This window comes from Rosa rugosa, chromosome 4 (genome assembly GCF_958449725.1).
Source record: "Rosa rugosa chromosome 4, drRosRugo1.1, whole genome shotgun sequence".
NCBI classification, from domain to species: Eukaryota; Viridiplantae; Streptophyta; class Magnoliopsida; order Rosales; family Rosaceae; genus Rosa; species Rosa rugosa.
Genome location: NC_084823.1, coordinates 37040004 through 37066531, shown reverse-complemented (window position 1 = coordinate 37066531; position 26528 = coordinate 37040004). Strand labels below are relative to the sequence as shown.

At 39.6% G+C, this 26528-nt stretch overlaps 3 protein-coding genes and 2 pseudogenes across 5 annotated transcripts; all 5 read left to right on the top strand.

Annotated features, from left to right (window-relative positions):
• The first annotated feature begins 1244 nt into the window (after window positions 1-1244).
• Window positions 1245-2542, top strand: LOC133744746 (serpin-ZX-like). Its single transcript, XM_062172799.1, has one exon. The coding sequence runs from the start codon at window positions 1307-1309 to the stop codon at window positions 2540-2542; it is 1236 nt and encodes a 411-aa protein (XP_062028783.1). The 5' UTR covers window positions 1245-1306.
• Window positions 2543-6297: 3755 nt separating this feature from the next.
• On the top strand, window positions 6298-8225 carry LOC133746314 (serpin-ZX-like). Its single transcript, XM_062174498.1, has 2 exons — window positions 6298-6541; window positions 6957-8225. The coding sequence occupies exons 1-2, from the start codon at window positions 6300-6302 to the stop codon at window positions 8137-8139; spliced, it is 1425 nt and encodes a 474-aa protein (XP_062030482.1). The 5' UTR covers window positions 6298-6299; the 3' UTR covers window positions 8140-8225.
• A 6794-nt stretch (window positions 8226-15019) lies between these two features.
• On the top strand, window positions 15020-18083 carry LOC133744745 (heat shock 70 kDa protein 1-like; annotated as a pseudogene).
• Window positions 18084-18432: 349 nt separating this feature from the next.
• LOC133744744 (serpin-ZX-like) lies at window positions 18433-19392 on the top strand (annotated as a pseudogene).
• A 2328-nt stretch (window positions 19393-21720) lies between these two features.
• Window positions 21721-26528, top strand: LOC133745393 (DNA-directed RNA polymerases II and IV subunit 5A-like). Of its 3 annotated transcripts, none has more exons than XM_062173453.1 (5): window positions 21721-22301; window positions 23235-23446; window positions 23541-23720; window positions 25712-25825; window positions 26138-26528. In XM_062173453.1, the coding sequence occupies exons 2-5, from the start codon at window positions 23246-23248 to the stop codon at window positions 26261-26263; spliced, it is 621 nt and encodes a 206-aa protein (XP_062029437.1). In that variant the 5' UTR covers window positions 21721-22301; window positions 23235-23245; the 3' UTR covers window positions 26264-26528. The 3 variants fall into 3 exon arrangements, with proteins under 3 accessions (XP_062029437.1, XP_062029438.1, XP_062029436.1); XM_062173454.1 differs by lacking the exon at window positions 21721-22301 and adding an exon at window positions 22728-23042 and having other exon boundaries at window positions 25712-25803; window positions 26138-26276; XM_062173452.1 differs by lacking the exon at window positions 21721-22301 and adding an exon at window positions 22750-23042.

Sequence of the window (26528 nt, the reverse complement as noted above, 5' to 3'; positions counted from 1 at the left end):
GAGGCCAACTAGTTGGGTACATGTGCTACCATGGGCTGAATGGTGGTATAATTCAGCTTACCATTCTGCCATCCAGATGACACCCTTCAAGGCCCTTTATGGATATGAGCCACCATCCATTATTCCTTACCTACCTGGCTCCACCACGGTAGCTACAGTTGATCAACAACTCCAAGATAGGGACACCATACTTGCTGCTCTCAAAAGGAACCTACAGTTGTCACAGTCCAGAATGAAGAATTTTTATGATAAGAAACATACAGAAAGGGAGTTTGAGGTGGGAGACTTGGTGTATCTGAAGCTGCAACCCTATAGGCAACATTCTGTGCACAAGAACGAATTCCACAAATTAGCACAGAAGTATTATGGGCCATTTGCAGTGCTAGAAAGGATTGGGAAGGTGGCCTATAAACTCAAGCTGCCTCCAACTGCCAGAATTCATAATGTCTTCCATGTATCATTGTTGAAGAAACAACTTGGTCAAGCTACTACTGTTGCTTCCCAGTTACCCCCAATCAGTGATCCTGCAAATCCCAGGTGGGAACCAGTAGCTATTCTGGATAGAAGATCAGTCAAAAAGAGGGGTGCAATTGTTACCCAATGGTTAATCCAATGGTTGGGCACCACACCCGAAGAGGCCACATGGGAGGAGGCTGAATCCATCTTACTCAGGTACCCTACATTTAACTCAGAGGGGGGGCCAGTTGACATGCAAGAGAACACTCAATACAATCAGTACTTTCAGAGCTGAACTTGGGGTCAAGTTCATTTTGCAGGGGGTAGAGTTGTTATGATGAAGGGGATTACTGTCCCGAGTTAACTAGGAATAGTGATCATATCTTTACTTTTGCATAATTTCAATTATGGCTAAACGCACCGTTTCAATTTTGCATAGAGATAGGATCTCTTAGCTGTTTTTTGGTTGTTTCTGAAGACCAGTGTCTTGTTGACACATGTTGAGCATGTCAACGTCTCAGCTATATAAGCTGACATTCTGTTGAAATCTGCATCAATCAAATATCATTTCTGCTTTTTGCTTTAGACTTTTCTTTGCTTTTCTCTGCACTATTCTCTTGATTCTGGAAGTTAGGGTCAGTACCCTAACACGGTGGACATGACATGATTTCCCTCAGTAAAAATATAATTAATTTCCCTTTCCCTGACGGAGTAGGTTTACTAGCTATAGGCCTATATATATGCAGCAAGCGTTCAGATTTAGGTTAAGCTAACAATAAGTGGATTTTATTCCCAGCTTTAGTACTGCTAACAATTTTTGAGTTTAATTGCTAAATCTCCCACAGAATTCATGGCCTCTCGCAAGGGGGTGAAACGTGCACGATCTCCAGAACCAGCCTCTTTCACAGAATCAAAGAAACTCAGAAAGGCAATTAACAACCAAACCCAGGTCGCAATGGAAATCACTGAGAAATTGCTTCTGACCGAAGGCAAGGAACAGAACATGGTTTACTCGCCACTGTCCATTCACGTGGTTCTAAGCATGATCGCTGCTGGCACAAAGGGTCTGACAAAGGACCAGTTGCTCTCCTTCCTCAAGTCCAAGTCCATCAACGAGCTTAACGACCTCGCCTCCAATGTTGCTCCGCTGGTCTTTGCCGATGGATCCCCAAGAGGTGGGCCTTGCTTGTCATTCGCCAATGGCGTTTGGGTGGAACAGTCTTGCCCAGTCAAGCCTTCTTTCAAAGATGTAGTTGACACTGCTTACAAGGCGGCCTTGAAACTAGTAGATTTTAAGACTGATTACGAACAGGTGCGATGCGAACTGAATTCATGGGCAGAGAAGGAGACCAAAGGCCTTATCAAAAATATTTTTCCTCCGGGGTCAGTTAACTGCGAAACAAGGCTACTCCTTGCAAATGCCTTATACTTCAAAGGAGCTTGGGAGAAGAAGCTCTCGGAAACAAGAACAGAAAAGTATGATTTCCATCTTCATAGTGGGAGCGCAGTTAAGGCAACATTTGTGACCAGTCGAGAGGATCAGTTTGTAAGCGTCTTCAACAACTTCAAAGTCTTAAAGCTTCCTTATAAACAAGGTCAAGATTACAAGCGACGCTTTTCGATGTACGTGTTTCTTCCAAATGCAAGAGATGGGTTGCCAGCTTTGGTTAAGAAAGCTTGTACGAAGTCTGGGTTTATAGATCAATATATTCCCAAACATAGAGTTCATCTCGGTTTCTTTTTACTCCCAAAGTTTAAGATCTCTTCTAAATTTGACTGCACCACAATTCTGAAAACTCTAGGATTGAAGTTGCCTTTTGTTCCTGGAGGCGAGGACCCATTTATTAACACGATACTCCAAAAATCCTGCATTGAAGTTAATATAGACGGCACGGAAGCTGCTGCTGTTACTGTCGGTCAACTTGCTACTGTTGGAGCACGCAGGGGACCACCCAAACCTCCTCCGATTACGTTTGTGGCAGATCATCCATTCCTTTTTCTTATCAGAGAAGAAGTAACTGGAACCGTATTATTCGTTGGGCATGTCCTCAATCCTATTTTCATGTCCTTTCTTCAGTTGTCTTGAATGTATTATTTTGCTGTGTTAACTTTCCTCGCTTCTAAATCAATGAATATGTTAATATAATGTTTCCTTTGCTGCTGTTTTTGGTTGATTAATTTTTTTGTCTTGATAGTTTCTCATATTTCTTCTGGATCTTTTATGTTTAACTTTTATGATCTTCTATAGGGCCATATACATATAGACGAGTAGTTACGTACTCAAATAGACTCATATCCTCCTATATTTCATTCATCAAACTGGCAGTCCCTCGTTTTTATACAGATTGCAAGGTTCTGATGTCTAAGGTTTATTCTGGTTGTGCAGCCTTATTAAATTTGCGTATCAAATTTTTGGGTTTCTTGGCGCTCCTCACTACTCTCTATCATTCACCACTCACCACCCTTGAGTCCCACGCTCCAGTCTTATTTCTTTTTTGAACTATGGCACTTGTTCGTAGGCATTTTTTAGATGGAATGACTGTTTTCTACTAGGTGAATCGTCCTGTATAGTTTTAACCGAGATAATATAGTCGTCTGCGTCACCGAATGTAGTATTATTTGATCTTATTATTCTTGTATCACGCTATGCTTCTAATTCTCTTTCTTACTGAAAATCTGTTGTTCCCGACCAAGTTGTTCCAGTTAGTACATTTTTAATCCCAAAGTTTAGGCTGAAGACTCTGACTCAGTGCTGGTTTTGATGTTCTCAAATTAAGTTCTTAAACCAATCGGATTAAAGTTGCCAAATTTTAACATACTCCATTGGAATTCTGGAAATCTTAGCATCGGAGTTGCCTTATGCCCCTGGAGGTTTGACAAATATGGTGGAAGATGATCACCTATTTGTTAACAGAATACTCCAAATATAAGTCTTTCATTGAAGTTAATGAAGAAGGCAGAAAAGCTGCTGCTGCAACAGCTGCCATCCTTATGGTGTTGATGTCATAATTTGGTTCGACAAATACTTTTGACTTTTCAACCCATTCTACGTGGTACGCGTTGAAATGTCAAAGAGTCAACGTAGGACTCTGACCTTTCAACGCACTTAAACCTTTCATCGAGAAAGAAAAGATACCTCTAAGATGGAAATAATCATGACTAGTGAGATGCCTCACTTTTGTACTCCAAGTCTTCAACCTTGGATCTCCATCTCTTAAGTCTTGGACGGTCACCATGTAATTGACTCACCATCTTGGATGGCAAGGCAAAAACATATCATGACCTCACTACCAGAGAGGCATAATCCAAAGGAATCAAGAGCCTCAACCCCCAAGACCAAGAGTTCGACCCCCAAGCTTAGAAGCCACGACCTCCAAGGCTAAGGCCTCGACTACCAGGATCACTCTTAGACAAAGTAGTTGCAAAGGAGACATGGTTAGCGGAAATCAAGGGCCAACTCTTGCCTATTAGGCCAGGTGTCGCGCTCTGATGATAGGTATGGTCGGAGGGCATGGTCCAAAAGTGACGTGAGAGGAAGAGACCACATAGTTGTGACATCTGTCACCAACTCTGACAGATGGAGTGTCAGGAAGCAGAAATCATGGGGCTGACACCCTGATTTTCAGGAAGAACCCATGCCTTCCCACACCATCTCAGCCATCCCTCTCCTATAAATACTGCTCTTTCACAAGCAGAAGGGACTTCAACTCTCTCTTCTCTCCGAAAGCTATGCCAAAATGCATCGTCCTTTCCATAGAGCTCCGCCAACTCAAGGTGGTGGAAGCCCAACATCAGGTGGAGGAAGCCCGACGTGAGGCCATCAGTTCCACCCAAGAAAGGAGCTTGGAAGGCCAACATCAGGTGGAGGAAGCCCGACGTGAGGCCATCAGTTCCACACAAGAAAAGAGCTTGGAAGCCCAACACTAGGTGGAGGAAGCCCGACGTGAGGCCATCAGTTCCACACAAGAAAAGAGCTTGGAAGCCCAACATTAGGTGGAGGAAGCCCGACGTGAGGCCATCAGTTCCACCCAAGAAAGGAGCTTGGAAGCCCAGCATCAGGTGAAGGAAGTCCGAGGCGAGACTATCAGTTTCACCCAACAAGGAGCTTGGAAGCCCAACATCAGGTAGAGGAAGCCCGACGTGAGGCCATCAGTTCCACCCAAGAAAAGAGCTTGGAAGCCCAACATGAGGTGAAGGAAGTCCGAGGCGAGACTATCAGTTTCACCCAACAAGGAGCTTGGAGGCCCAGCATCAGGTGGAGGAAGTCCGAGACTAGACTACCAGTTCCACCAAACAAGGTAGCTTGGAGACCCAACATCAGGTGAAGGAAGCCCGAGGCCATACCTTCAGTCACAAGAGGTGAACGACCAAGGCTAGGCACAGGACCACCAGGGCATACCTTCAGTCACAAGTGGACGACCAGGGCTACTCACGTAGTCAAACTAATCGAAGGGAAAGATAGGCCCACTTGAAGAAAACAACCCCACCACTTTACACTTGGATTTCAACGGAACTTCCATTGACTCGTTGATGCCTAAATTGGCACCAACATATGGAATGTGCATTGTTGCCACCAACCACACCTCCTGCTCCGATATATTCTGTGGCAGCAGGCCCGTTCCTTTTCCTTATCAGAGAAGAAGTAACGGGAACAGTTCTGTTCATCGGGCATGTCCTCAATCCCATCATAGAAGACTGAGTTATTATATCAGTGATGGCCTTTCTCGGTTTTCTTACTTTAGTCATGTTAACTTCCTTTTTTCTCAATTGATTATCGTTGTCGATCGATCCTTTTCCTCTTAGTTACGTCTTGTTGAATCATTCCCATTGCATCTCGCAATATGTTGGTGTTATATTTTCATCATACTCTATAAATTAATCTGGCCCTACTCTGGTTGAGAAACTATTCCTGCAGCTATTTCTTTTGGAGTTTGATCCTAGTGACTAATGAAGTTGCAAAGTATTACCTCCTTACGCATAGATATATTTGTTGTAAAGATTACTGGAAAGATTATTGGACCTTATTACTTGACATTTTAGGATGACAGGCTACAATTGAGCTAGTCCATTCATCCTTCATGGAAAGCTAGCTGAATTAAAGTATTAAACATCTCCAAATTCTCTAAAGAAATTGTACGTATTCACCATTACATGTAGATGTACATCGAAGCACCCAATTGCAATTGTAATTGGTTAAGCTTGTTTGAATGCGCGAATGCCGAAACCTAGTCTAGTATGGGATTTGAGAGCTCGGCCACCTAGGTTTCTTGGGTTTATTCGTGGTCTCAGCGATGGCCGCCTACAGCGAGAAGTCCCGTTCCTTGGTGGTCAGGGTTTGATTGTTGGCTCATTGATGGGATCTTGATCAAGAGAAGGTATATGTAGTCCATGTTGGGGCTTCCCTTGTTGACAACCATTCTTCTATGTGATGGTTTTGATTAGTGGTGGACTGGTGATGGTCTCGTCTAGTGGTAATGGGTAGAATCCAAAAAAAAAAAAAAAAATTCTTTCTCGGATCAAGTTTCTCTCTGAAATTAAATTAATGAAGCACCAATAAAAGAGAATAGTATCAAATACTAAGCCTCAGTAAAAATATGATCCGAGGCCTCAGTAAGTTTCAAACTTATTAAGGCCGTCTTTTTTAGTAATACAAGGTTTTTTTCTTTTTAAATGTTAGTTGTCTGAGTTGTAATAGAGTTAGTCTTAGCGATATCTACAGAGATATTTAAATCATTGTATGATTCAGTTATTTTGTAAGACGCAAATTCTTTGTTTGTAATCTTATATAAAATATAAAGAGACTCCTATCATCAATGAAAGTACAACTCATTCTCTCATCAACAATGGTAGCAACCCACTCCCTCCTCGGCCGTTCACAGGCCCTCCGTCCAAATTCTTCCGGCCACCGTCTGCCGGTTCCCTTTCTCGTTCTCTTTCTCACTTTCGTCATTGTATGTATTTCTCTCTTTTGTCCTCTCTCTGATCTGCGTTACCAGAGCCCAAACTCCGATCCTAACACTTTCAACGCCGATGACCATATCAATCCGATCCCGTGGAGTTCAATGAACCAGACCCAGAAAGCTAGGTATGGCCCTCTTTACCTCCCTAATTTCTTAATGTTAAATTCATATTAGGCTCAGAACTGAACCAAGATTGTGACGGTTTGATAGTTTACTGTTGTTGCGTTGGCTTGTTCACAATTATCTGCTCTACTTTTCGTTGTATTATAGAATATTGATCATGTGCAGATAGTTAACGGATTTACCATAGTTTAATAGTGATTTCTAGGTCAGTCACAAAATTGTGTTCGTGGTATATAGTTACAGATTGTGTAGTGTTCTAAATAAGTGAAACTTGATTGATCTGATAGTGTGAAATTTGTTTGATCTGATAGTGTGATACTCAGAGTGATCCACGAATTTCAATTTCAAGAAGTGTTTTCAAGCTTGGTATAGATTATGTTCAAATAGGCAATTGACAATTTGCATTCTGAATTTCAGAGTTCAAACATACATCAGCAACCAGACCGAGGTGGCTTTTACTATCATGAAGCAGCTGTTTTTGAGTACTGAAGCCAAGAACAAAAATATGGTGTACTCGCCGCTATCCATCCACATGGTTCTCAGCCTTTTAGCCGCCGGGTCAAACGGCCCTACACAGGACCAGTTGCTCACCTTCCTCAGGTCCAAGTCCACCCAAGAGCTCAACTATCTAGCCTCTACTCTCATGCCTCTGTTCTTCGCGAAAGAATCACCAAATGGCGGGCCTAGCTTGTCATTCACCAATGGCGCTTGGGTAGACAAGTCTCTTCCCGTCAAGCCTTCTTTCAAACAGGTAGTGGACGCTGCTTACAGGGCTGCCTTAAAGCAAGTTGATTTCAACGGCAAGTCGGATGAAGTTAGAATGGAAGTGAATTCATGGGCCGAGAAGGAGACTAATGGTCGCATCAAAGATATTCTTGCTTCTGGCTCAGTTGACAGCCTAACGAGACTCATTCTCGCAAATGCATTATACTTCAAAGGAGATTGGAAGGACAGCTTTGATGCATTAGGAACAAAAGAGTATGATTTTCACCTTCTCAATGGGAACTCAGTTAAGGCTCCTTTTATGACAGAGTGGATAACAAGTTGGGGAAGGCGGTATATAAGTGTTTTTGACAGTTTCAAAGTTTTGAAACTCCCTTACAAACAAGGTGAAGATCGTGAGAAGTGTTTCTCCATGTATGTGTTTCTTCCGAATGAAAGAGATGGGTTGCCAGCTTTAGTTGAGAGATTTTCTTCCGAGTCTGGGTTCTTAGATCGGCATCTTCCCCGCAAAACAGTTGAAGTTGGTGCCTTTAAAATGCCAAAGTTCACGTATTCTTGTAGATTTGAAGCTTCCAAAGTTCTGAAAACTTTAGGGTTGGAGTTGCCTTTTGTTCCTGGAGGTTTTACAGAGATGGTGGACTCACCTATGAGTGATAGCCTATATGTTTCCCACATACAACATGGATCATTCATTGATGTTAATGAGGACGGTACAGAAGCTGCTGCTGTTACGGTTGCTGTTCAAACGGGTTCAACTTGGAGTCAGGAGAAGAGGATAGACTTTGTGGCAGATCATCCCTTCCTTTTTCTTATCAGAGAAGAAACCACTGGATCGGTGTTGTTCATTGGGCAAGTCCTCAATCCAATTGAAGACTGACTTATTATGTGTTAGAATTTGAGCTTTTACTTTGTATTTGAACAAAATATAATCGAAACCACAACTTTTGGATGATTTGATTAATTTGTTGATTAATTTGTAGTAGCAAATGAACTTGAAGAGAACTCGGCAAACGCTGTACTTGAGTTTCACAACGTGTTCACTACTTTACAACAACTATCTTATCCCTTATATCGAAGCACCCAATTGCAATCGTAATTAGTTAAGTTTGATTGAATGCCTGTATGCCAAAACCTAGTCCAGTATGGGATTTGAGCGCTCGGCCAACTAGGTTTCTTGAGTTCATTCGTGGACTCAGCGATGGCCGCCTACAGCGAGAATTCTCACCTCCGGTACCTTGGTGGTCAGGGTTTGATTATTGGCTCTTCGATGGGATCTTGATCAAGAGAAGGTATATGCGGTCCATGTTGGGGCTTCCTTGTTGACAACCAGTCTCCTATATGGTGGTTTTGATTAGTGATGAACTGTGATGGTCTCGTCTAGTGGTAATGGGTAGAATCCAAAAAAAAAAAACTTATGATCAGGTCTTTTTTTTTTTTTTTTTTTTGACTTTGTCAAGGGGAACCCAAAGGCTTCCTAGGCCCAAGATAAACCCCTTCGGCGCATGTGAAATGCTCCAACTGTGCATTGCAGCACAGTGCCTCGCCACTTTGACAGCTTCGGGGTTCGAACCTAGGTTGGGGAGCACACCCAACTAGGCAAGAACCACTAGGCCACTTGCAGTGGTTAAACTTATCAGGTCTTGGATCAAGGTTCTCACCGAAACTGAATTAATGAAGCACCAATGACGGATAATAGTATCAAATACTAAGCCTGAATAGGTTTCTCTAAGCATTTATTCAGCATTATGTGGTGTACTTTCAAATTTATTAAGATCTTTTTTCAGTGACGCGAACGTTAATCAAATTGATCAGTAAAAATCATGATAGCCTTCGTTCACTCTTTTTCACGTTGTGTGCCTTTTACTTTTCCAAATTACCAATCTTCTCTCATTTTCCTCTCACCACAAAAACCCACTAAAAAAATCCATCTCCACAGCTCGTAGCAAGTTCACATACGGTAGATATTAACTAGTTCACCCCCACCTCAAGGGTGTTTCTAAATGTATATATCCAGCAATGTTCTTAACGCACACAGCAAATTTATTTGTTTTAAAAATATATATATATATATATATATATATATATATATATATATCTAATTTTCAATATATATATATATATATATATATATATATATATATATATTTATAGCTAAACCACCAAATTTCCCAAACTAACCCTATCTTGCACCCAGTACCTAAAAGAAACACAACAATGAAATCTTCCCAGTGTTAGGTCGTGTCCTTTGATCACAACCCTTGGACCTCTCATTTCATGTCCGCTTTGATGGAATTTGTGGGATATATGCTAATCTATAGAGAATGGAGGAATTCCTGCAATTGGAATAGAAGAGTTTGATTACATAAGGACTGGGACAGTTGTCTCCAACGAACTAGTAGCGATGAGCTTTGCCAAAGCATGGGAAACTGAAAATCATCTGGATCACTGGATATGTTATATGGGGTTTCACCCTTCCTCAATATGGATTGTGGTTGTGTGAATAATCATCAAGGAAATAACAAAAAAGTAAGACATTTGTCGACAATTCGGAGGTAATAAGAACTCTTCCTCTATCTTGAAAGAGAACAATTAATGACACAAAGCATGGAATGGTATGGAAAGATGGAATAAAGGGTTCTCTTCCCCTTCTTTCTTCCAATAAAAGCCAGAACAATAATCATGAACTCTGTCTGTCCATCGATCTCTTTGTCCCTCTCACTATCTTACTTTCAAGTTTCAACACCGTCAAACCACCTTACCTCCCAAATCTAGTCATATACGAAACTCCTTTTCAAAAATGGATATAGTCGGGGATATGACACATTAAGTCTAAACCTCCTCTCGAACTCCAATCTAGTCAAGCTTGATCATATTTGGATTTCTAATCAAATCCAATCGGTTGTACTTGTACCAAACACAGCCACAGTACCTACGTTTTAAAGTTTCATCGTTGTCTTTTTTTTGTTGGGTACAAGATAAGAGCAGTTTGGGAAATTAATTGGTTTAATTAGATTTTTTTTTTTTTGAAACAGTTATTTAGATATATTTAAAAACAAATAAATTTTCTTGGTATACTAAGAAGTTTCCTGGGTACATTTAGAAACACCCCCACCTCAATCTAGCTCTCTATTTTTTCATTTTCTTCTATATATTATGGTAGACATTAACAGACAAGTTTTCATTTATGCAGATTAAAATTAAAATACTATTTAAGGCCGGCCCAAACTCTGATTACTTGTCTGAGTTGTAATAGGGTTAGTCTTACCGATATCTGCAAGGAGTTAAACTCTGATTACTTGTCTGAGGAGATATTTCAACCATTGTATGATTCAGTTACCTTGTAAGACTCAAATTCTTTGCTTGTAATCCTATATAAAGAGACTTCTATTATCAATGAAAGTACAACTCATTCTCTCATACTTTCCGATATAATTGGAGTCCAAGTAGACAAATTTACAACCCGTTCCAATTTTTTCGAATCAAAAAAAAAAAAAAACCAAGCTCTTCTTATATTCCGATCTTTGTGTTCAGAAATCAGACCTAAAACCCCAAACAGAAAAACCTCACCACCATCAACAATGGCAGCAACCCACTCCCTCCTCGGCCGTTCACAGGCCCTCGGTCCAAATTCTTCCGGCCACCGTCTGCCGGTTTCCTTTCTCGTTCTCTTTCTCACTTTCGTCGTTGTATGTATTTCTCTCTTTTGTCCTCTCTCTGATCTGCGTTACCAGAGCCCAAACTCTGATCCTAACACTTACATTTGAGTATAGAATTGCTAGCAAGTATGGCAAGAAAAGATAATTAGACTCGATCTCTCGACTCAAAACTTACATTTGGTATATGCATACATAAATGTAGGGCTGGCCGTGGTACGGTTACCGGATTTTTTGGCGTCAGCCGAATACCGACCGAAAGTCTTCGGTTTCACCAAATGTGTTGCCGTAACCGTGCCGGAGCTTTCGGTTACCGGAAGTTCGGTTTACCGATTTCAACGGTCGGTTTTGGCCGGTATTTGAAAGAATGCAGTATGAGGAGGAAGAAGAAACAGAAAGAAGAAAGAGTACAGAGGTGGAAGAATAGAGAAAAGAAGAAAAAACAAAAGAGGAAGAACTGAAGAAGAAAGAGAACAGAGTTGATTCTGTTGTGGTGATGGATGAAGCTGAGAGTGAGAGGAGAACAGCAACCCTCCTGATTCCAGATCTAGAATTCAGTTGGAGATCCGATCTTTGATTCATATCTAGAGGTGAAAGAAGAAGTGGAAGGATGAATAACAAAAATGATGAGAAAATGGAGGAAGAAGAACAAGAATATAAGAAGAACAAAAGTCAGAAATGAAGAGAGAGAGAGAGAGAGAGAGAGTCGTTTCTGACTTTCTGGAAGAAGGAGAAGGAAGAGTGAATAAAAGAAAGAGTCGCTTTTGGAAGAAATGGAAGGTGAGAAACTTATTATTCTTCATGAGCAATTAAATGTGTTTTTGCACAACCAGTCACAAGCGAGCTTGTGGTCTAATGGTAAGTGGCTTGAGTTCTCATTGAGGTTGGCAAATGCATGACAGATGCAAAATGGGTAGGAGTTTTTGGAATTAAACCAAAAACTTTTATTTCGGCTGGTTCGGTATTACCGAACCTATACATTCTGCAGTACCACTCCCGAGCCGAGTTCCTAGCTTCGGTACGGTACTACCGGTACCGATTCACCGGTTGCCGTATTTGTCGGCGCCGACACCTCCGGTCCGGCCGGTTTCCGGTCGGTTGCGGCAGGTTCGGCAATTTGAGCCACCCCTACATAAATGTGGCAATGCGTGCATTTTGGGAGAGCTAGTTTCTCTCCAGCATCAAGGTAAAAAGCAAAAATAGATATAACTTTTCTTCAAGATAAAAAGAACCCTAGCATGAGAGCGCCGCTCTCCCTCAGGGCCGGCCTTGAGGGCTGCCATGTGAGGCAGCCGTCTCAGGCCACCGGTTCCTGGGGGCCTCTGATTTGTCTATTTATTGAAACAATGACACTAAAGAGAAACATTAGCCCAGTGGTTACGGGGAGCTTTTTCATTGTTTTTTCCACCCAACCAAGGTTCGAAACCCAACTTCAGTTGCTGGGCTAGAATATTTTTTTTACATTGAACTTTTCTTCATCTTTATAATCTATTCAAAGTCGCTAGCTTAGAGTTTTCTTTTTTAGTCCAAATATACTACTTATTTAATTAATAGAATAAAGAAATACACATTGAACTTTGTTTTTCTTCTTCTTTGTTTTGTCCAAATACATAATAGAATAAACCAATATGAATAAAGTAGGGGCCATGACCACTTACCCAATTTTTGGCCAAAAATTGCCCACTTACTCCACCAAGAGTTTTTTAACCCCATTTACCCAATCTAACAGTGTTTGACAGTATTGCCCTCATTTTAATTAACAAATTACACTCATATCTCTCTCTCCTCCCCCTCATCGATTTCTCTCTCTCTCTCTCTTTCTCTCTCTTTCTCTAACCTCGTCTCAGGCTCTCTTTCTCTCTCTCTCTCTCTGAGCCACCACGCCCACCACTCCACTGTCGATGTCGGCCTCCACCGCCGCCGCTCTGTCCCACCGTCGGACCACCAGAGGATGATACCATCTAACTCCACGATCCCAACCCCTTTGGGCTTCGCCGGTTTTGTTCGTCAGATGTCCGGGAAGCTCCGAAGCTCCACGCCGGAATCGGGTCTGGGCTTCGCTTGCAGGTCTCGGACGACATCAAAACTGTGGTCTATTGGGGGGTAATAGACAGATTATTGCCCCCCACTAATTTCTTAACTGTGGTTAATTAATCACTGAAATTAGAGTTTTGATAAGTCTTATGTTGTTTTGAGTTTATTAAAGTACAATAATCTGTCAATGATAGTTAAGTGAAGGGTTCTGACTTCGTATGAAGACATTATTTGGGGGCAGTAATGTGTCTACTGCCCCCCACTAAACCATTAAAACTTGCACTAGTTTCAAGGATTCACAGTGTATTGCACTTTATCACAAACAAAACCAAAATGATCATTTTATAATCAACAAGAGATGATTACTGTCTCCTAAGAAAGACATTATTGGGTGGCACTAATGTGTCTACTACCCCCCAATAGACCATCAAACATTACACCGCTTCCTATGTTTCACAGATTATAGAAGTTATTCACACTCAAAACAACAGATAATGTCTAAAAACACACATTATGAGGGTCAATATTCTGTGTACTGCCCCCCACTAGACTGACACAAACCACACAATTTTTTTCATTTATCGACTACTGCAATTTAACACTACATTTACTTTGGAATAGCAGTTTTCAGTCCGTCAATAAATAAAGCAGTCATCATTGGCCCCCAATACAAAGTCTACTGGGGGGCACTAATGTTACAACTTTTATGGTTATGACTGCACAATAGCAGATAGCAGTTTTCAGTCCGTCGTCGATTCCTTCAGAAGGTCAAACCCGGCCTCGCCGAGCTTCAAAGTGACGAGGACCGTCGGCTTGGCGTCGAGCCTGGCAGCAGAGAGCACGACGACGAGTTTCGGCGCGGCGATGGCGAGAGCAGGCGTCGTGGGTGACCTGCTGGAGGGATGGAGGGAGGGAGAGAGAAATCTGACGTCGTCTGGAGAGAGAGAGAGAGAGAGAGAGAGAGAGAGAGAGAGAGAGAGAGAGAGAGAGAGAGAGAGAGAGAGAGAGAGAGAGAGAGAGAGAGAGAGAGAGAGAGAGAGAGAGAGAGAAATCGGTGAGGGGGGAGGAGAGAGAAATCGATGAGTGGGGAGAGGGCAAAAAAGTCCCAAAAATAAATAAAAAGAAGAAAAAAAGAATTAATTGGGTAAAGGGGAAATAATCCCTTAGAGTGTTTTGGGTAAACGGGGTTAAAAAACAGTTAGTGGAGCAAGTGGGCAAATTTTAAGCTAAAATTGGGTAAATGAGCATTTTCCCAATAAAGTATTACTAGTTACCCAAAAAAAGTTACTTCAGCACCTTTAATGTCTATTTATACGAGATCATATTCGCCTCAGGCCAAATCTCAGGACCGGCCCTGCTCTCCCTACACCCTAGTCTCCTTCACTTGGTTCCCAGTGCCGTCGTCTTTCGTCAGCTTCAACTCCGGTCATCAATGGTGATTGGCTTCAATGCTCCTAGCGACGGCCTTAGCTGGTAAGTGGAAGCTTGCTGGTAGCCTCTAGTTGTTGCAGATATCCAAATCAGGTTCTGTTGGTGGCAGTCTTCCACCAACGGTTTTACATGAGATCTGGCAGGCTGGAATTATTGACTTAGTCGTTCAGAGCAATGGTTCTTTGTTTTAGGGTCCGCGTGGATCATGCTTGGACTATTGATGCAGTGGTTCTTGTGCAGAGGAGCGAGGGTTTAAACACTATTTCCAATGGTTTGCATGGTTTGCTGGCGAGGTCACCTCCTAAAGTCTTGGTGGTGTCAATGATGGAACTCTTAGATATGGAGGTCGGCTCTTCCTTGCCTTGGCCATGGGTTTTGGCGATATCCCAAATCATAGATTAAGCAATGTCAATCAGGATTCCTTTGTTTAGTGAAAAAAGGAATAGTTTGCTATCCTAAACACTTTAGAAATAAGATACCATCTATTTATGAAAACCCAAACTGAATCAAACTGAATCACCATTTCGGTCTCTATAAATAGTGTAGTATATCACATCCATCTATCACGTGAAATCTTTTTCCCTTTGTACGTATTTGGTTTAAGTTGTCTACTCATATAAGATGTCGATGGCTCTGGCGGCAAAAGGCGAAGGTCTAGTGATCGGTATCGATCTTGGAACAACTTACTCATGTGTTGGTATTTGGCAATATGGGCGCGTTGAGATCATAACCAATGATCAGGGCAACAGAACAACGCCGTCATATGTTGCTTTTACAAACACTAGGCAATTAATTGGTGATGCCGCTAACAATCAAGTCTCCCTGAACCCCTTAAACATTGTTTTTGGTAAGTTCTTCGTTTCCTATATTAAATATAGGATGCGTTTCTAATGAGAACCTTATATTAAGGATCAAGTGATGACTTTTAAATGAATGGTTGGATGAGTGTTTTAAACTTTAATTGATATATTAAAATTTTAACATGCATGTCATCTAACCATTCATTCAAATTAAATTCTTCACTTGGTTCTTATTATAAGATCCTAAGCTCTCCCTATAAATATAATCAAGGCAGTTACATTAGTGTGACGTTGTATCGTTTTGTCTGTATATTTATTGTTCCTCAAATTTGTTACTTTTATTAACATTTTATGACTTTGCTTGTTTGCATTGTTATATATAGATGCCAAGCTAGCGGTTGATTGGAAGAATATTTAGTGATGTAAATGTCAAAAATGACATGAAATTATGGCCTTTCAAGGTTCGTGGAGTCGAGGACAAACCCATGATTATGATCAATTATAAGAATGAAAAAAAAAAAAAATAGTTTGCCGCTGAGGAGATATCCGCAATAGTTCTCAATAAGATGCGTGAACTAGCAGAGGCCTACATTGTATCGACGGTTAAAAATGTGGTTATCATTGTTCCAGCGTACTTTAATGATTTACAACGTCAGGCCGCAAAAGATGCGGGTGTAATTGCAAGAATGAATGTTATCAAGACTTTTTGTATTGGGATCTCCATATTTTCTCATTTGACCTCTCATCTCTTTACACCTCCTATTTGCTTTTTAAAAAGTAAACTTTGCTGAGTAAACCTCTTTCAAATACCTAGCTTAACCTTACTCATAAAAGGAAATGTTTTCAAGCATTAAGGATGAGTTATACTGCTCCCATAACTATTTATTGACCAAAAAAGAAACTTGACATTGTCAAAAAAAGAAAAAAAAACTGAGATAATTATTGAAAAAAGATAGTGTAACTAATTAACAAAAAATTATTAGATATTTTTTCAAGCCTAATATTTCATGCTTAATTATGGATTTCCAAAGCTTAGTTTTTATGGTCTATGGTTGCTGGAGTTTTAGATAGGTTGCAAAATTAGATTTGTTCTTTCTATTTTTTAATTTAGTTTTGTCTTATATGCTGCTTCACAAACTTATTTGGTTAGTTTACACGAGGGCTCTATGTCCCTTGTTTCATGATCTTGTTACATTGATGAGAAAGACCTTTGTCTATTTTTTTTCTCCCTTGAATAGATGCATCATAGTTTTATTTTTCTATAATTTACCAAGTAATTTTGAATGCATGTTCTCTTGATTTTTTTTTTCTTCGAAAGCTTTTATAAACAAAGAAAATGAGAAGTATGGAATGAGAACTAAAATGGAAACGAATAATAAAAATACTATAGATGTGTTTCTATTATTGTAAATCTCTGCAAAAGGAAAAAAAATATAATTTTCCTTATTAATTTGTTATCTGTAATAGTCTTTTTATATAAGGATACATATGTCATTTAATAATTAAAAAATAAGGGAGGTCTAGTGAGTAAATTAAGAGGTCCCAATAGAATTATCAATGAGCCAACAGCTGCCGCCTTTGCCTTCGGTCTTGATAGAAAAGGCATCAATATTAGTGGAAAGAACGTTCTTATTTTTATCTTGGTGGTGGTACTTTCGATGTTTCCCTTCTACAAATTGAAGAAGGAATTTTTGAGGTGAAAGCTACGGTTGGAGATACTCATCTTGGGGGTGAAGATTTTGATAATAGAATGGTGAACTATTTTGTACAGGAGTTCCGAAAGAAGTATGAAAAAGACATTAGTAATAACCCCAAAGCGCTAAGAAGATTGAGAACATCTTGTGAGATAGCAAAGCTCTTTTTTTCCACTATGCAAACCACCATTGAGATAGATTCTTTATTTGAGGGTATTGACTTTCACTGTACAATAACAAGAGCAAAATTTGAAGAGATCAACTTGGATCTATTTGCAAAATGTATGGAGCCTATGAAGCAATGTTTAAGAGATGCTAAAATGGATAAGAGCATTGTTCATGATGTTGTTCTTGTTGGTGGATCTACAGGAATTCCCAAGGTACAACAGCTATTGCAAGACTTGTTTGATGGCAAGGAGCTTTGCAAAAGATCAATCCTAATAAAGCAGTTGCCTATGGTGACTCTATACAAGCTGTAATTTTGAGTGGTGAGGGAAATATCGAGAACGTTCAAGACTTGCTCTTGTTGGATGTCACTCCCTTTTCTCTTGGTGCAGAGCGTTTTAATGGAGAAATGAAGGTTGTCCTCCCAAGAAACACTACCATCCCCACCAAGAAAGAAATAGTTGTCACAAATGTCCACGCTGGACAAGTATGGATGAAGTTTAAAGTGTATGAGGGTGAAAGCGCAGTAGCTAAAGGTAACACATTGTTGGGTATTTTTGAGCTCAACGGCATCCGTCCTGCTCCAAGGGCAACATCTCAGGTCACCCTTTGCTTTGAGATAGATGCCAACGGAATTATGGTTGTCTCTGCTGAGGAAAAGTCAACGCGGAATAAGAGCAAGATTACAATCACCAATAACAACAAAAGCAAGTTTTCCGAGGAAGAAATTGAGAATATGATCATGGAGGCAAAGAAATACAAGTTCGAGGACAAAGAGAATAAGACAATGGAGGCTAAGCTTGCATTGAAAGATTATGCATCCAACATGATGGACACAGTTTCTAACATCCCAAATCTGAACGAAGCAGACAAGACACAATTATTGTAGATGCAGTTGAAACGGTCACTCGATGGCTCGATGAGAATGAGAACCAACTTGCTGAATGTGAAGATCATGAAAATGAGATGAGAAAACTTGAAAACCTCTGCAATCCGATGTGGCCTAAGATGAACTAGGGTGCTGGCCGCAGTAGAAATGGCTAAGAAATGAGCTATTTATTTTTTACTCGATTAGATCTCAATCATTATCTTCTTCTTTTTTTTTTTTTTTTTTTTTTAACATGCTGAAGTCTTAATCATTACTTATCTATTTATGCAGCTCGAATGCCTAACTGTAGAGTTTGGATTTGATTTTTATCTTCGACCTGAGTGACTTTAATGGATTTGGTCTCAAAATATTTTCGAAGGCAAACATATTTATTTGTATGAGATAGAATTTTAGGAGAGGAAGAAGTCAATGAGTCAAATTGATTCTCTGTTCAGCAAATACCTAGTCCTTATTATTGTGGACATGCACTTGGAAAATAGTTGAGTTATTCCACATTCACAGGAAATGAATTGTAACATGTTGAGTTTTACATTGTGAGCTCGTGTGTTATCTGTCCACAACTTTTGGTCTAAAGTCATCCTAAACTACGATTTACATTTTGCGCGTGTCATCTATCCACAATTATTTTATCTAATAATGTCCTATATGACATAAATTGTAGCATGAACTTGTTTCGAATCTGAAGTGAACTCATGGGCTGAGAAGGAGACTAATGGTCGCATCAAACATATTCTTGCTTCTGGCTCAGTTGACAGCCTAACGAGACTCATTCTCGCAAATGCATTATACTTCAAAGGAGATTGGAAGGACAGCTTTGATGCATTAGGAACAAAAGAGTATGATTTCCACCTCTCAATGGGAACTCAATTAAGACTCCTTTCATGACAAAGTGGATAACAAGTTGGGGAAGGCGGTATACAAGTGTTTTTGACAGTTTCAAAGTCATGATTCATGAAAGTCCCTAATAAACAAGGTCAAGATCGTGAAAAGTGTTTTTCCATGTATGTGTTTCTTCCAAATGAAAGAGATGGATTGCCAGCTTTAGTGAGAGATTTTCTTCTGAGTCTGGGTTCTTAGATCGCCATCTTCCCCACGAAACTGTTAAAGTTGGTGCCTTTTTAATGCCAAAGTTTAAGTTTTCTTTTAGATTTGAAGCTTCCAATGAAAACTTCAGGATTGAAGTTGCTTTTTGTTCCTGGAGGTTTGACAAAGATGGTAGACTGCCTATATATGGGTGATGACCTATCTGTTTCCCACATACAACATGAATCATTCATTGATGTTAACAAGGACGGTACAGAAGCTGCTGCTGTTACGGTTGCTCATTAAAGGGGTTTCGCTTGGAGTCAGGAGAAGAGGATAGACTTAGTGGCAGATCATCCCTTCCTTTTTCTTATCAGAGAAGAAACAACTGGATTAGTGCTGTTCATTGGACATATCCTCAATCCGATTGCAGACTCATAAATGAAATCTTCTAGACCTTTTATGCCAATTAGGTTGTTATTATACTGGACAGATTCAACAGAATGCATGTCTACACTCTACACCTTTGAGATCTTATGGTGTCAAAATACTGTTATATTGTAAAGCATTACAAAGTACCATTTTCTGTTATACTGTTATTTCTTTGAAGTAAGCCATCCTGGTTAATTGATAATGTCTTTAATCCTTTTTCTCTGTTTTTTAATGGATTTGATTTTATATTAGGTTTTTAATTTTATAATTTTATTGTTTATAGTAGAACCAAGGTTGGCGAAATATATTCCAGTTATGCAGTTATGTTGATCAATAATTTACTTTGTTCGATCATGAGTATTTCCCTTAATTTAGGACTTATCCAAACAATAGTGCTGCAGTTTCCTCCCACATTGGGTGGCCATTGCTCACTAACTAGGTCCAAATAACAATTCCGGCCAGCAGCTAGCTAGGTCTTTCTTGAGGAATTGATTTGCAGTATTTTATTTAGTTTAGTTTCTTTCAGTACCTCTTGGCCAGAAGATGCTTCTTATAATTTGTTGTTTTGGTTGAGTGTCAAGTACCTCCCAGATTATTTTTGTGATGGTCAATTTGGGACATGAGCTATATGTCATAAAGAATCTTAAAGGTAAGTTTTTTCGATAAAGAATCTTAAAGGTAAGTTGATAACAAGATCTCATGATTGTCATCTAAACCCAATATTTGGATCTCAGACCAAATCTGCCCATCAAAAAGTGGGATCCCCTAACTCTGTCAGAATTGAATGCTCAATAGTTGAAGATGGAGAGTTGGAGACCCCTTAATTGGAGAGTGCTCCTCCACTTTCTTGCGAACAATTCTTAGGTTCACCACTAAGGTGAATGAGCAAATTTACCCTCTCTTGCGATTAACGCATAATAACTTTATAATTTTCTAATCCAACCATTCATGTTGTATAACGTAATATAAAGATTAGCTGTGTAAAAAATCAATCAAATTGAAGACCTTTTAGTTATTCATTTCTATGAAATACATGGACGGTTCATCATAGTAGTAGTAAGTGTTGTTAGAACTATCCATTTGTTTGATTCAATTAGATAATTAAACGATTTCTGATTCGATTGATTTTTTACATAGATGATCTTTAAAGGATAATTTAAGATATGGACAGTTGGATTATAAATTTATTAAGTAAAAATATGTTAATCCACAACGGGGGTGAATATGCTCATTCACCCTAAGGGTGAACCTAAGAATTGTTCCTTTCTTGCAGAATTTTGAGAAACCTCTCTTATCCCGAGCTGAAATGGAGGTTGCCTTCCCTTGTGCTTGACATGAGAAGGGTGCATGATGACCTTTTCAATGATGAGAAGTTTCATGATTTTCGCTAAATAGAAGAAAAAAAACAAAAGAGGAAAAAAGTAAATTCTCCTCAAGTTACTATGTGTGTCATGCGATTCAAATTTGCTCACCACAAAACTAATTGAGTAATTGCGGTGATATCACCATCTTATTAAAATATGACACGTTGTGTAGAAATTAACTATGATTATCATTATCTTTAAAGAAAAAAAACCATGGTTATCATTATCTTTAAAGAAAAAAAACCATGGGTATCATTAATTGTTGGTTCTCCTTACCATTCATTCCCCATTATCACATCTTTTCTGTTTTTTTTTTTTTGCTGGTTTACTATAAGAATTAAAGAATAAAGAATATGGAAGAAATGAAAGCAGAGGGCTTGAAACATGTCTCAGTCTCGTCGGCAAATTTAATCCTTACTCTCTCTTCAACCATCTCTAAGGCTGCTCACAGCCCCAAACCTATCCTTATCTCTTAAACACCACAACCCCTGCCCAAATTCTCCACCGTCGCAAACACATATCGATCTTCACCACCATCCTTGTCGGAGAATAGCTCTTGGAATCAGCTATCGACTACCTTGACGCCGCCAGCGATATCCAAACCTTCAGTCTCCAACCTCACCAAATCAATAATAAGCACACTGATAGGACAGGGAAGCCGAAACTCTAAGGAGACCATCCTTGACTTTATCAACCGCGCAATTGCCGACATACCCATTTTTCAGCTTCAAACTCAAAGAACTCGATGAATCTAACTGTGACTTCAACGAGATTGGATTTAATGATTTGGGGTTTGGAAATATTGGGCAGATGATTGATGCTTTGAGATCCTTGCTACAGATTTTGCTCACTTGGGCCATTTTGCCATCTCTTTCTCCAGGGAGTTCTCTCACATGCGTCTCTTATTAAAAAATAATAATAATTAAAAAAAAAAAAAAAAAAAAAAAAAAAAAGAAGAAGATGACGAGTGATGGAGATAAAAGGGAAGTAAAATAAAAAAATATTTGTTAAATTATTTTTCTTTTTAATTAATTATAGTTTTTTTTAAGAGATTAGATTAATTATAGTTAGTCATAGTTATAAATTTATAATGCATCATACATGGCGGAATCTTATTGAATAGTGGTATCACCGCCTAGTGTTGGTGATGGGCAAATTTGGTTCCTTTCTGTGGCATGCACCTAACTAATAAGACGTCAACTTTGAAGCTAAACCTGTTATTGATTGCCACTTAAGATTTTTTCAGAAAATTTTCAAACCTTTCTTTATTGGTAATCTTTCTTTTCTTATTTACCAAAAAAAAAATTGTCAAAAATTAAATAAATAAAAGATAAGCAAACAAAGAGGTCATAACAAAGTTTCTCAAAAAGTTGGATAAGGGTAGGATAGGAAGTTCAAGGAATAAAAAGAACTAGAAGCAGTAAAAGGTAATATATTTGGCAGCCTACCATTTTTACTTTTCGTGCGGTCATTTCCTCCCTTGAATCCCACGCTTCCCAGTTCTGCAGTTCCCGCTCAATCTTGGAGGCTTGTTTTGCTGCTGATCGCCAAAAGGTAACTATTTAGCTAGCACCCTTCTCTGTTTTTTGCTCTTATTCAGAATTTAACGGTAATATATTTAATACTTTGTTGGGTAGCTAATTCTTCTGTGCTATGAATTTTTTGGTATGGAGTTTATGGTTTGGAGAGCAAAATCCCAAGAAGGATTATAATCTTTGGGGTTTTGTTCTTTCATGGTAGGTATTTTGGTTTAATAATTGTGTGTGTTTTAGTAACAAGTTTATGTTTTGGGAAGTACGAACTGAAATCAGGAATTAGTTTCTTCTGGAGTTGTGGGGCTTTTTTTTTTTTATGGAGACACTGTTAGCAATCTGTGGTCCTTATCTACTATGAATATCAGTGCTCAGATAAGATACAAACTTACTTGCACAAACTTTTGGAAAACCGAGCCTGTTAGCCTGATTGAATTAAAATCTGAAAACCATAGAATAAGCTACCAGGGCTTGAGCCATAGCATTGAGCCATTGATGTAACAAGTGAACTCAATTAGTTGTGAATTTTCACAACATCCTGCCATTTTGGCAAGTAATTGATTAAACAACCTTTCTTCATGGCACTTAGGATAAGGGCGGTAAACAGGTCTGGATATATAGTTTTATGTAAATAGTCGAAGTCATGTCCTGGGAGTTGTGTGTGCCTTCGTAGTTGGTCACTATTTTGGTGCTGGAGGGAATAACACGATCTCTTTCTTCTTTACTCAATCAAATGTTCTAATCATGCTGGATCTCAATTCAGGTTCTCGTCTTGTTTGTAAGGTTCTAGTAAATATAAAAGATTTTGTTCTCATGTAGAAAGATTGATGGAACTATTTAATTTTGTAACTTTCGGCAGCTATGTGTTTAGATGTAAATTTTGCGATCGTGTCTGCGAAGTTGAACTTTCATAATCCCAAGAAACCTAACTAACAAGCCGCCTCTTGCAATCTAGGAACAAAACAAATGGCTCTATCAGAAGATGAAATCACGAGGCTTTACAGAATTCGAAGAACGGTGTTGGAAATGCTGAAAGATCGGGATTACTTAGTTACAGAAGCTGAGATCAACATGACAAAAGAACAATTCAAGAGCACATATGGAGAGAACATGAAAAGGGAAGATCTTGACATCAATAAAGAAAAGCGGAGTAACAGCTCTGATCAGGTAATTGACTAACACTTCTCTGAGTTCTCTCTTTCTTTGTTCCAGCGGCAGTTTTAATTGAATTGGCCTCTAATTGTTGGTTCGTTTGTACCAGATATATGTCTTCTTCCCTAATGAGGCAAAGGTTGGGGTAAATACAATGAGGGACTACACCAAGCGCATGCAATCGCAGAATGTGTTCAGAGCAATCTTGGTGTCTCAAACAAAGCTGACTCCTTTTGCAAATAGATGTATAAGTGAGATGTCTACAAGGTTCCGCATGGAGGTTTTCCAGGTGAATTAATCTCATGAATTTCATGACAGTCCACTAATTCTTCCATTACAAAACTAGTAGGTATTAAAATTTCAGTGTTCTTACTTGGGGAAGGCTTAATTCATGAGGTGTACAGATAGAGAAAAGGTCCTTCTAAGGATCGACATTTATGTCATGAAATGCATATTAGAGTATTCATGAATAGGCATTACTAATGTTAGATTACTGAGAGGAGGAAATCACAATTCCAACTTGAAACGAGATCTCTCCTAGGTTCTAATATGTTCCCTGAAACTATGTCTCTCTTGTGGAGTTGAATTGCAGTATTTGATTTACTATTTCGGGGGTACATCTGTTTGGCTCCAATTTTGTTGCAGCTGGTCAACAATCTCTTTTTTGTGCGGGCGTGCCAGCACCGTTCGGGTGCGGTCGTCAGGGGTGTCCCTTGACCTGACTTCTATCAAGCGATTGTAGACGAGGAGAGCACCAACCTCGTCGTGGGATTCTTTGTGCCTCGTGGTGAGGACTTTGCTGAAGTTTCTTCTTGTTCACAAGTCGATACTCAATATTGCAGATTGAGCAGAGCGAAATCACCGGGAAGTATTGAGATCTTGCTAAAGCGTGACTTTAGCTTGGCTGGGTTGCTAGGGCGTTACCCTTGCTTGGCTGGTTCTGTAACCGTTGTGGTCGCGGCACTACCGTCGGCTCCCGAGGAGACTAGGACCGAAGCACGTTGACAGAGGGTTTGGTGGCACTGAAAGTCGGCTTCTGAGAAGACTAGGACTAGGAGTGTGATCACCGATAAGAGAAAGAGAAGGAGAGGAGTTGCTCTTAGAGAGGTTGCTCTAGAGAGAACTTAGATCATCTTAGAGATGTTGTTGTTGTCCTGTTTGGTCGCGGCACTACCGTCGGCTCCCGAGGAGACTAGGACCGAAGTACGTTGACAGAGGGTTTGGTGGCACTGAAAGTCGGCTTCTGAGAAGACTAGGACTAGGAGTGTGATCACCGGTAAGAGAAAGAGAATGGTTGCTCTTAGAGAGGGATTGCTCTAGAGAGGCTTGGATAATCTTAGAGATTGTTGTTGTGAATTGTGTTGTTCTTTATTGTTACTTGTTGTAGCCTCTATATATAGGCTACCAAGCAACACTATTTGGCCTTAAACAAATCATGATGGGTTAGGTTTGAGCACTTAAACACTAATGGAATGTTAGGTTTGAGCACTTAAACACTAATGGAATGTTAGGTTTGAGCACTTAAACACTAATGGAATGTTAGGTTTAAGCACTTACTGCTCCAATTTTGCTGCAGCTATATCTCCACCAAGAACTCAAAATGGGTCTTCGACTTCTTCATATAAAATGATTCACAATGAGTGTAGATTATTGTGACAAATTTCAGAGCTTTCTTGCATGTGGTTGGGCCGGAAATGCTGCTGGACCTCTTACAGGTCCAGTTTTCCAGTTTTTGCTTCTGCAGAAAATTGGACTGATTGTTTGAAGGCCTTTCACTCAAAACTAGCTCTGGCACTCTTCATAAGAAATGGTTCTTGGGCTGTCTAGAATGTATCTGCAGAGTTTCAGCTCATTTCGAGTTCATTTGGTCAGTCTGCCACCCCTCCTTCCTTGTTTAGCTCGGTTTCTCCTAGCCGAAGTAGGAAAATGTGCTAAAGTTGACTTTTCATTTCCATGCTTCCATCATTTCCTTTTCTTGCAGCTCGCATAATCTTCCATAGTAGGCTTTATTTAGCCTCTAAATAATATATTTCGAACTTGTCGACAATATATAGCTTGAGCCACTGACTTTGGCTCAATTTCTCCAAGGCACGCCTTGTCAGGCCAAAATGCTCATTTTGGGTCCAAACAACATCTTCAACTTCAGCTTAAGGGGATGGAAGATATATCTTGCTTTTTTATTTGTCTTTCTTTTGTTTGATACAACATCAGTTATTCTAATGCATTGTTCACAGACTAAGATGACATTACTGTTGTCTAAAATTTAGTCTATTGATTCAGGAGGAAGAACTGTTGGTGAATATTAAAGAGCATGTTCTAGTTCCCGCGCATCAGGTGCTTACAAATGAGGAAAAGAAGAGTTTGCTGCAGAGGTATACCGTGAAAGAAACACAGGTTGGCGCTGAATAGTGTTATTCTTAAATTACACATGCCATGATCTGTCATTAGATAATTGCACACTACAATGTGCTTCAACTCTGTTTTTTTTGTTTATCCTTTGGGTGAGTAATTCAACTTGGGAGTCCTGCAATCGTGCTTAATGTGTCTTTGTACCCTCAACTGTGCTTTTCCCTTTCTCAAGAATTGGGATAAGATTCTTGTTTATGTTTTCATGAATCCTACTTTTCATTTTTATGCCAAATCAAATTGATCTCAGACTAGCCCTTTTTTCCTTTTTTTTTTTTTTTTGGGATGGTGGGAGTTCAGCTTCCTCGGATGCAGGTGGTTGATCCAGTTGCAAGGTATTACGGGCTTTCACGTGGACAAGTTGTGAAGATAATCAGGCCAAGTGAGACTGCCGGAAGATACGTCACCTACCGTTATGTTGTGTAATGCTTTTGTTGCGGGTTGAAATTTGAATTGCAAGTGTTATGTATAAATGGGGCTCATATCTAAGTCTTGGTAGATTGGGAATTTAGGGACCTTTTATGATGTTTGAACTCATCTTTGTGATCCTCAGTAGTGCGTTTGGTTCTGAACTCCAGTAGATGTTGTAGCCTTCTAGGTATGGTTAAGTGAAGCTGATTCAGTGACTTCATCAGTTTTTCCCTTTCAGCCCTTTTTGTTTTCTTTTCCAATAATGATTTGAATTCATCTT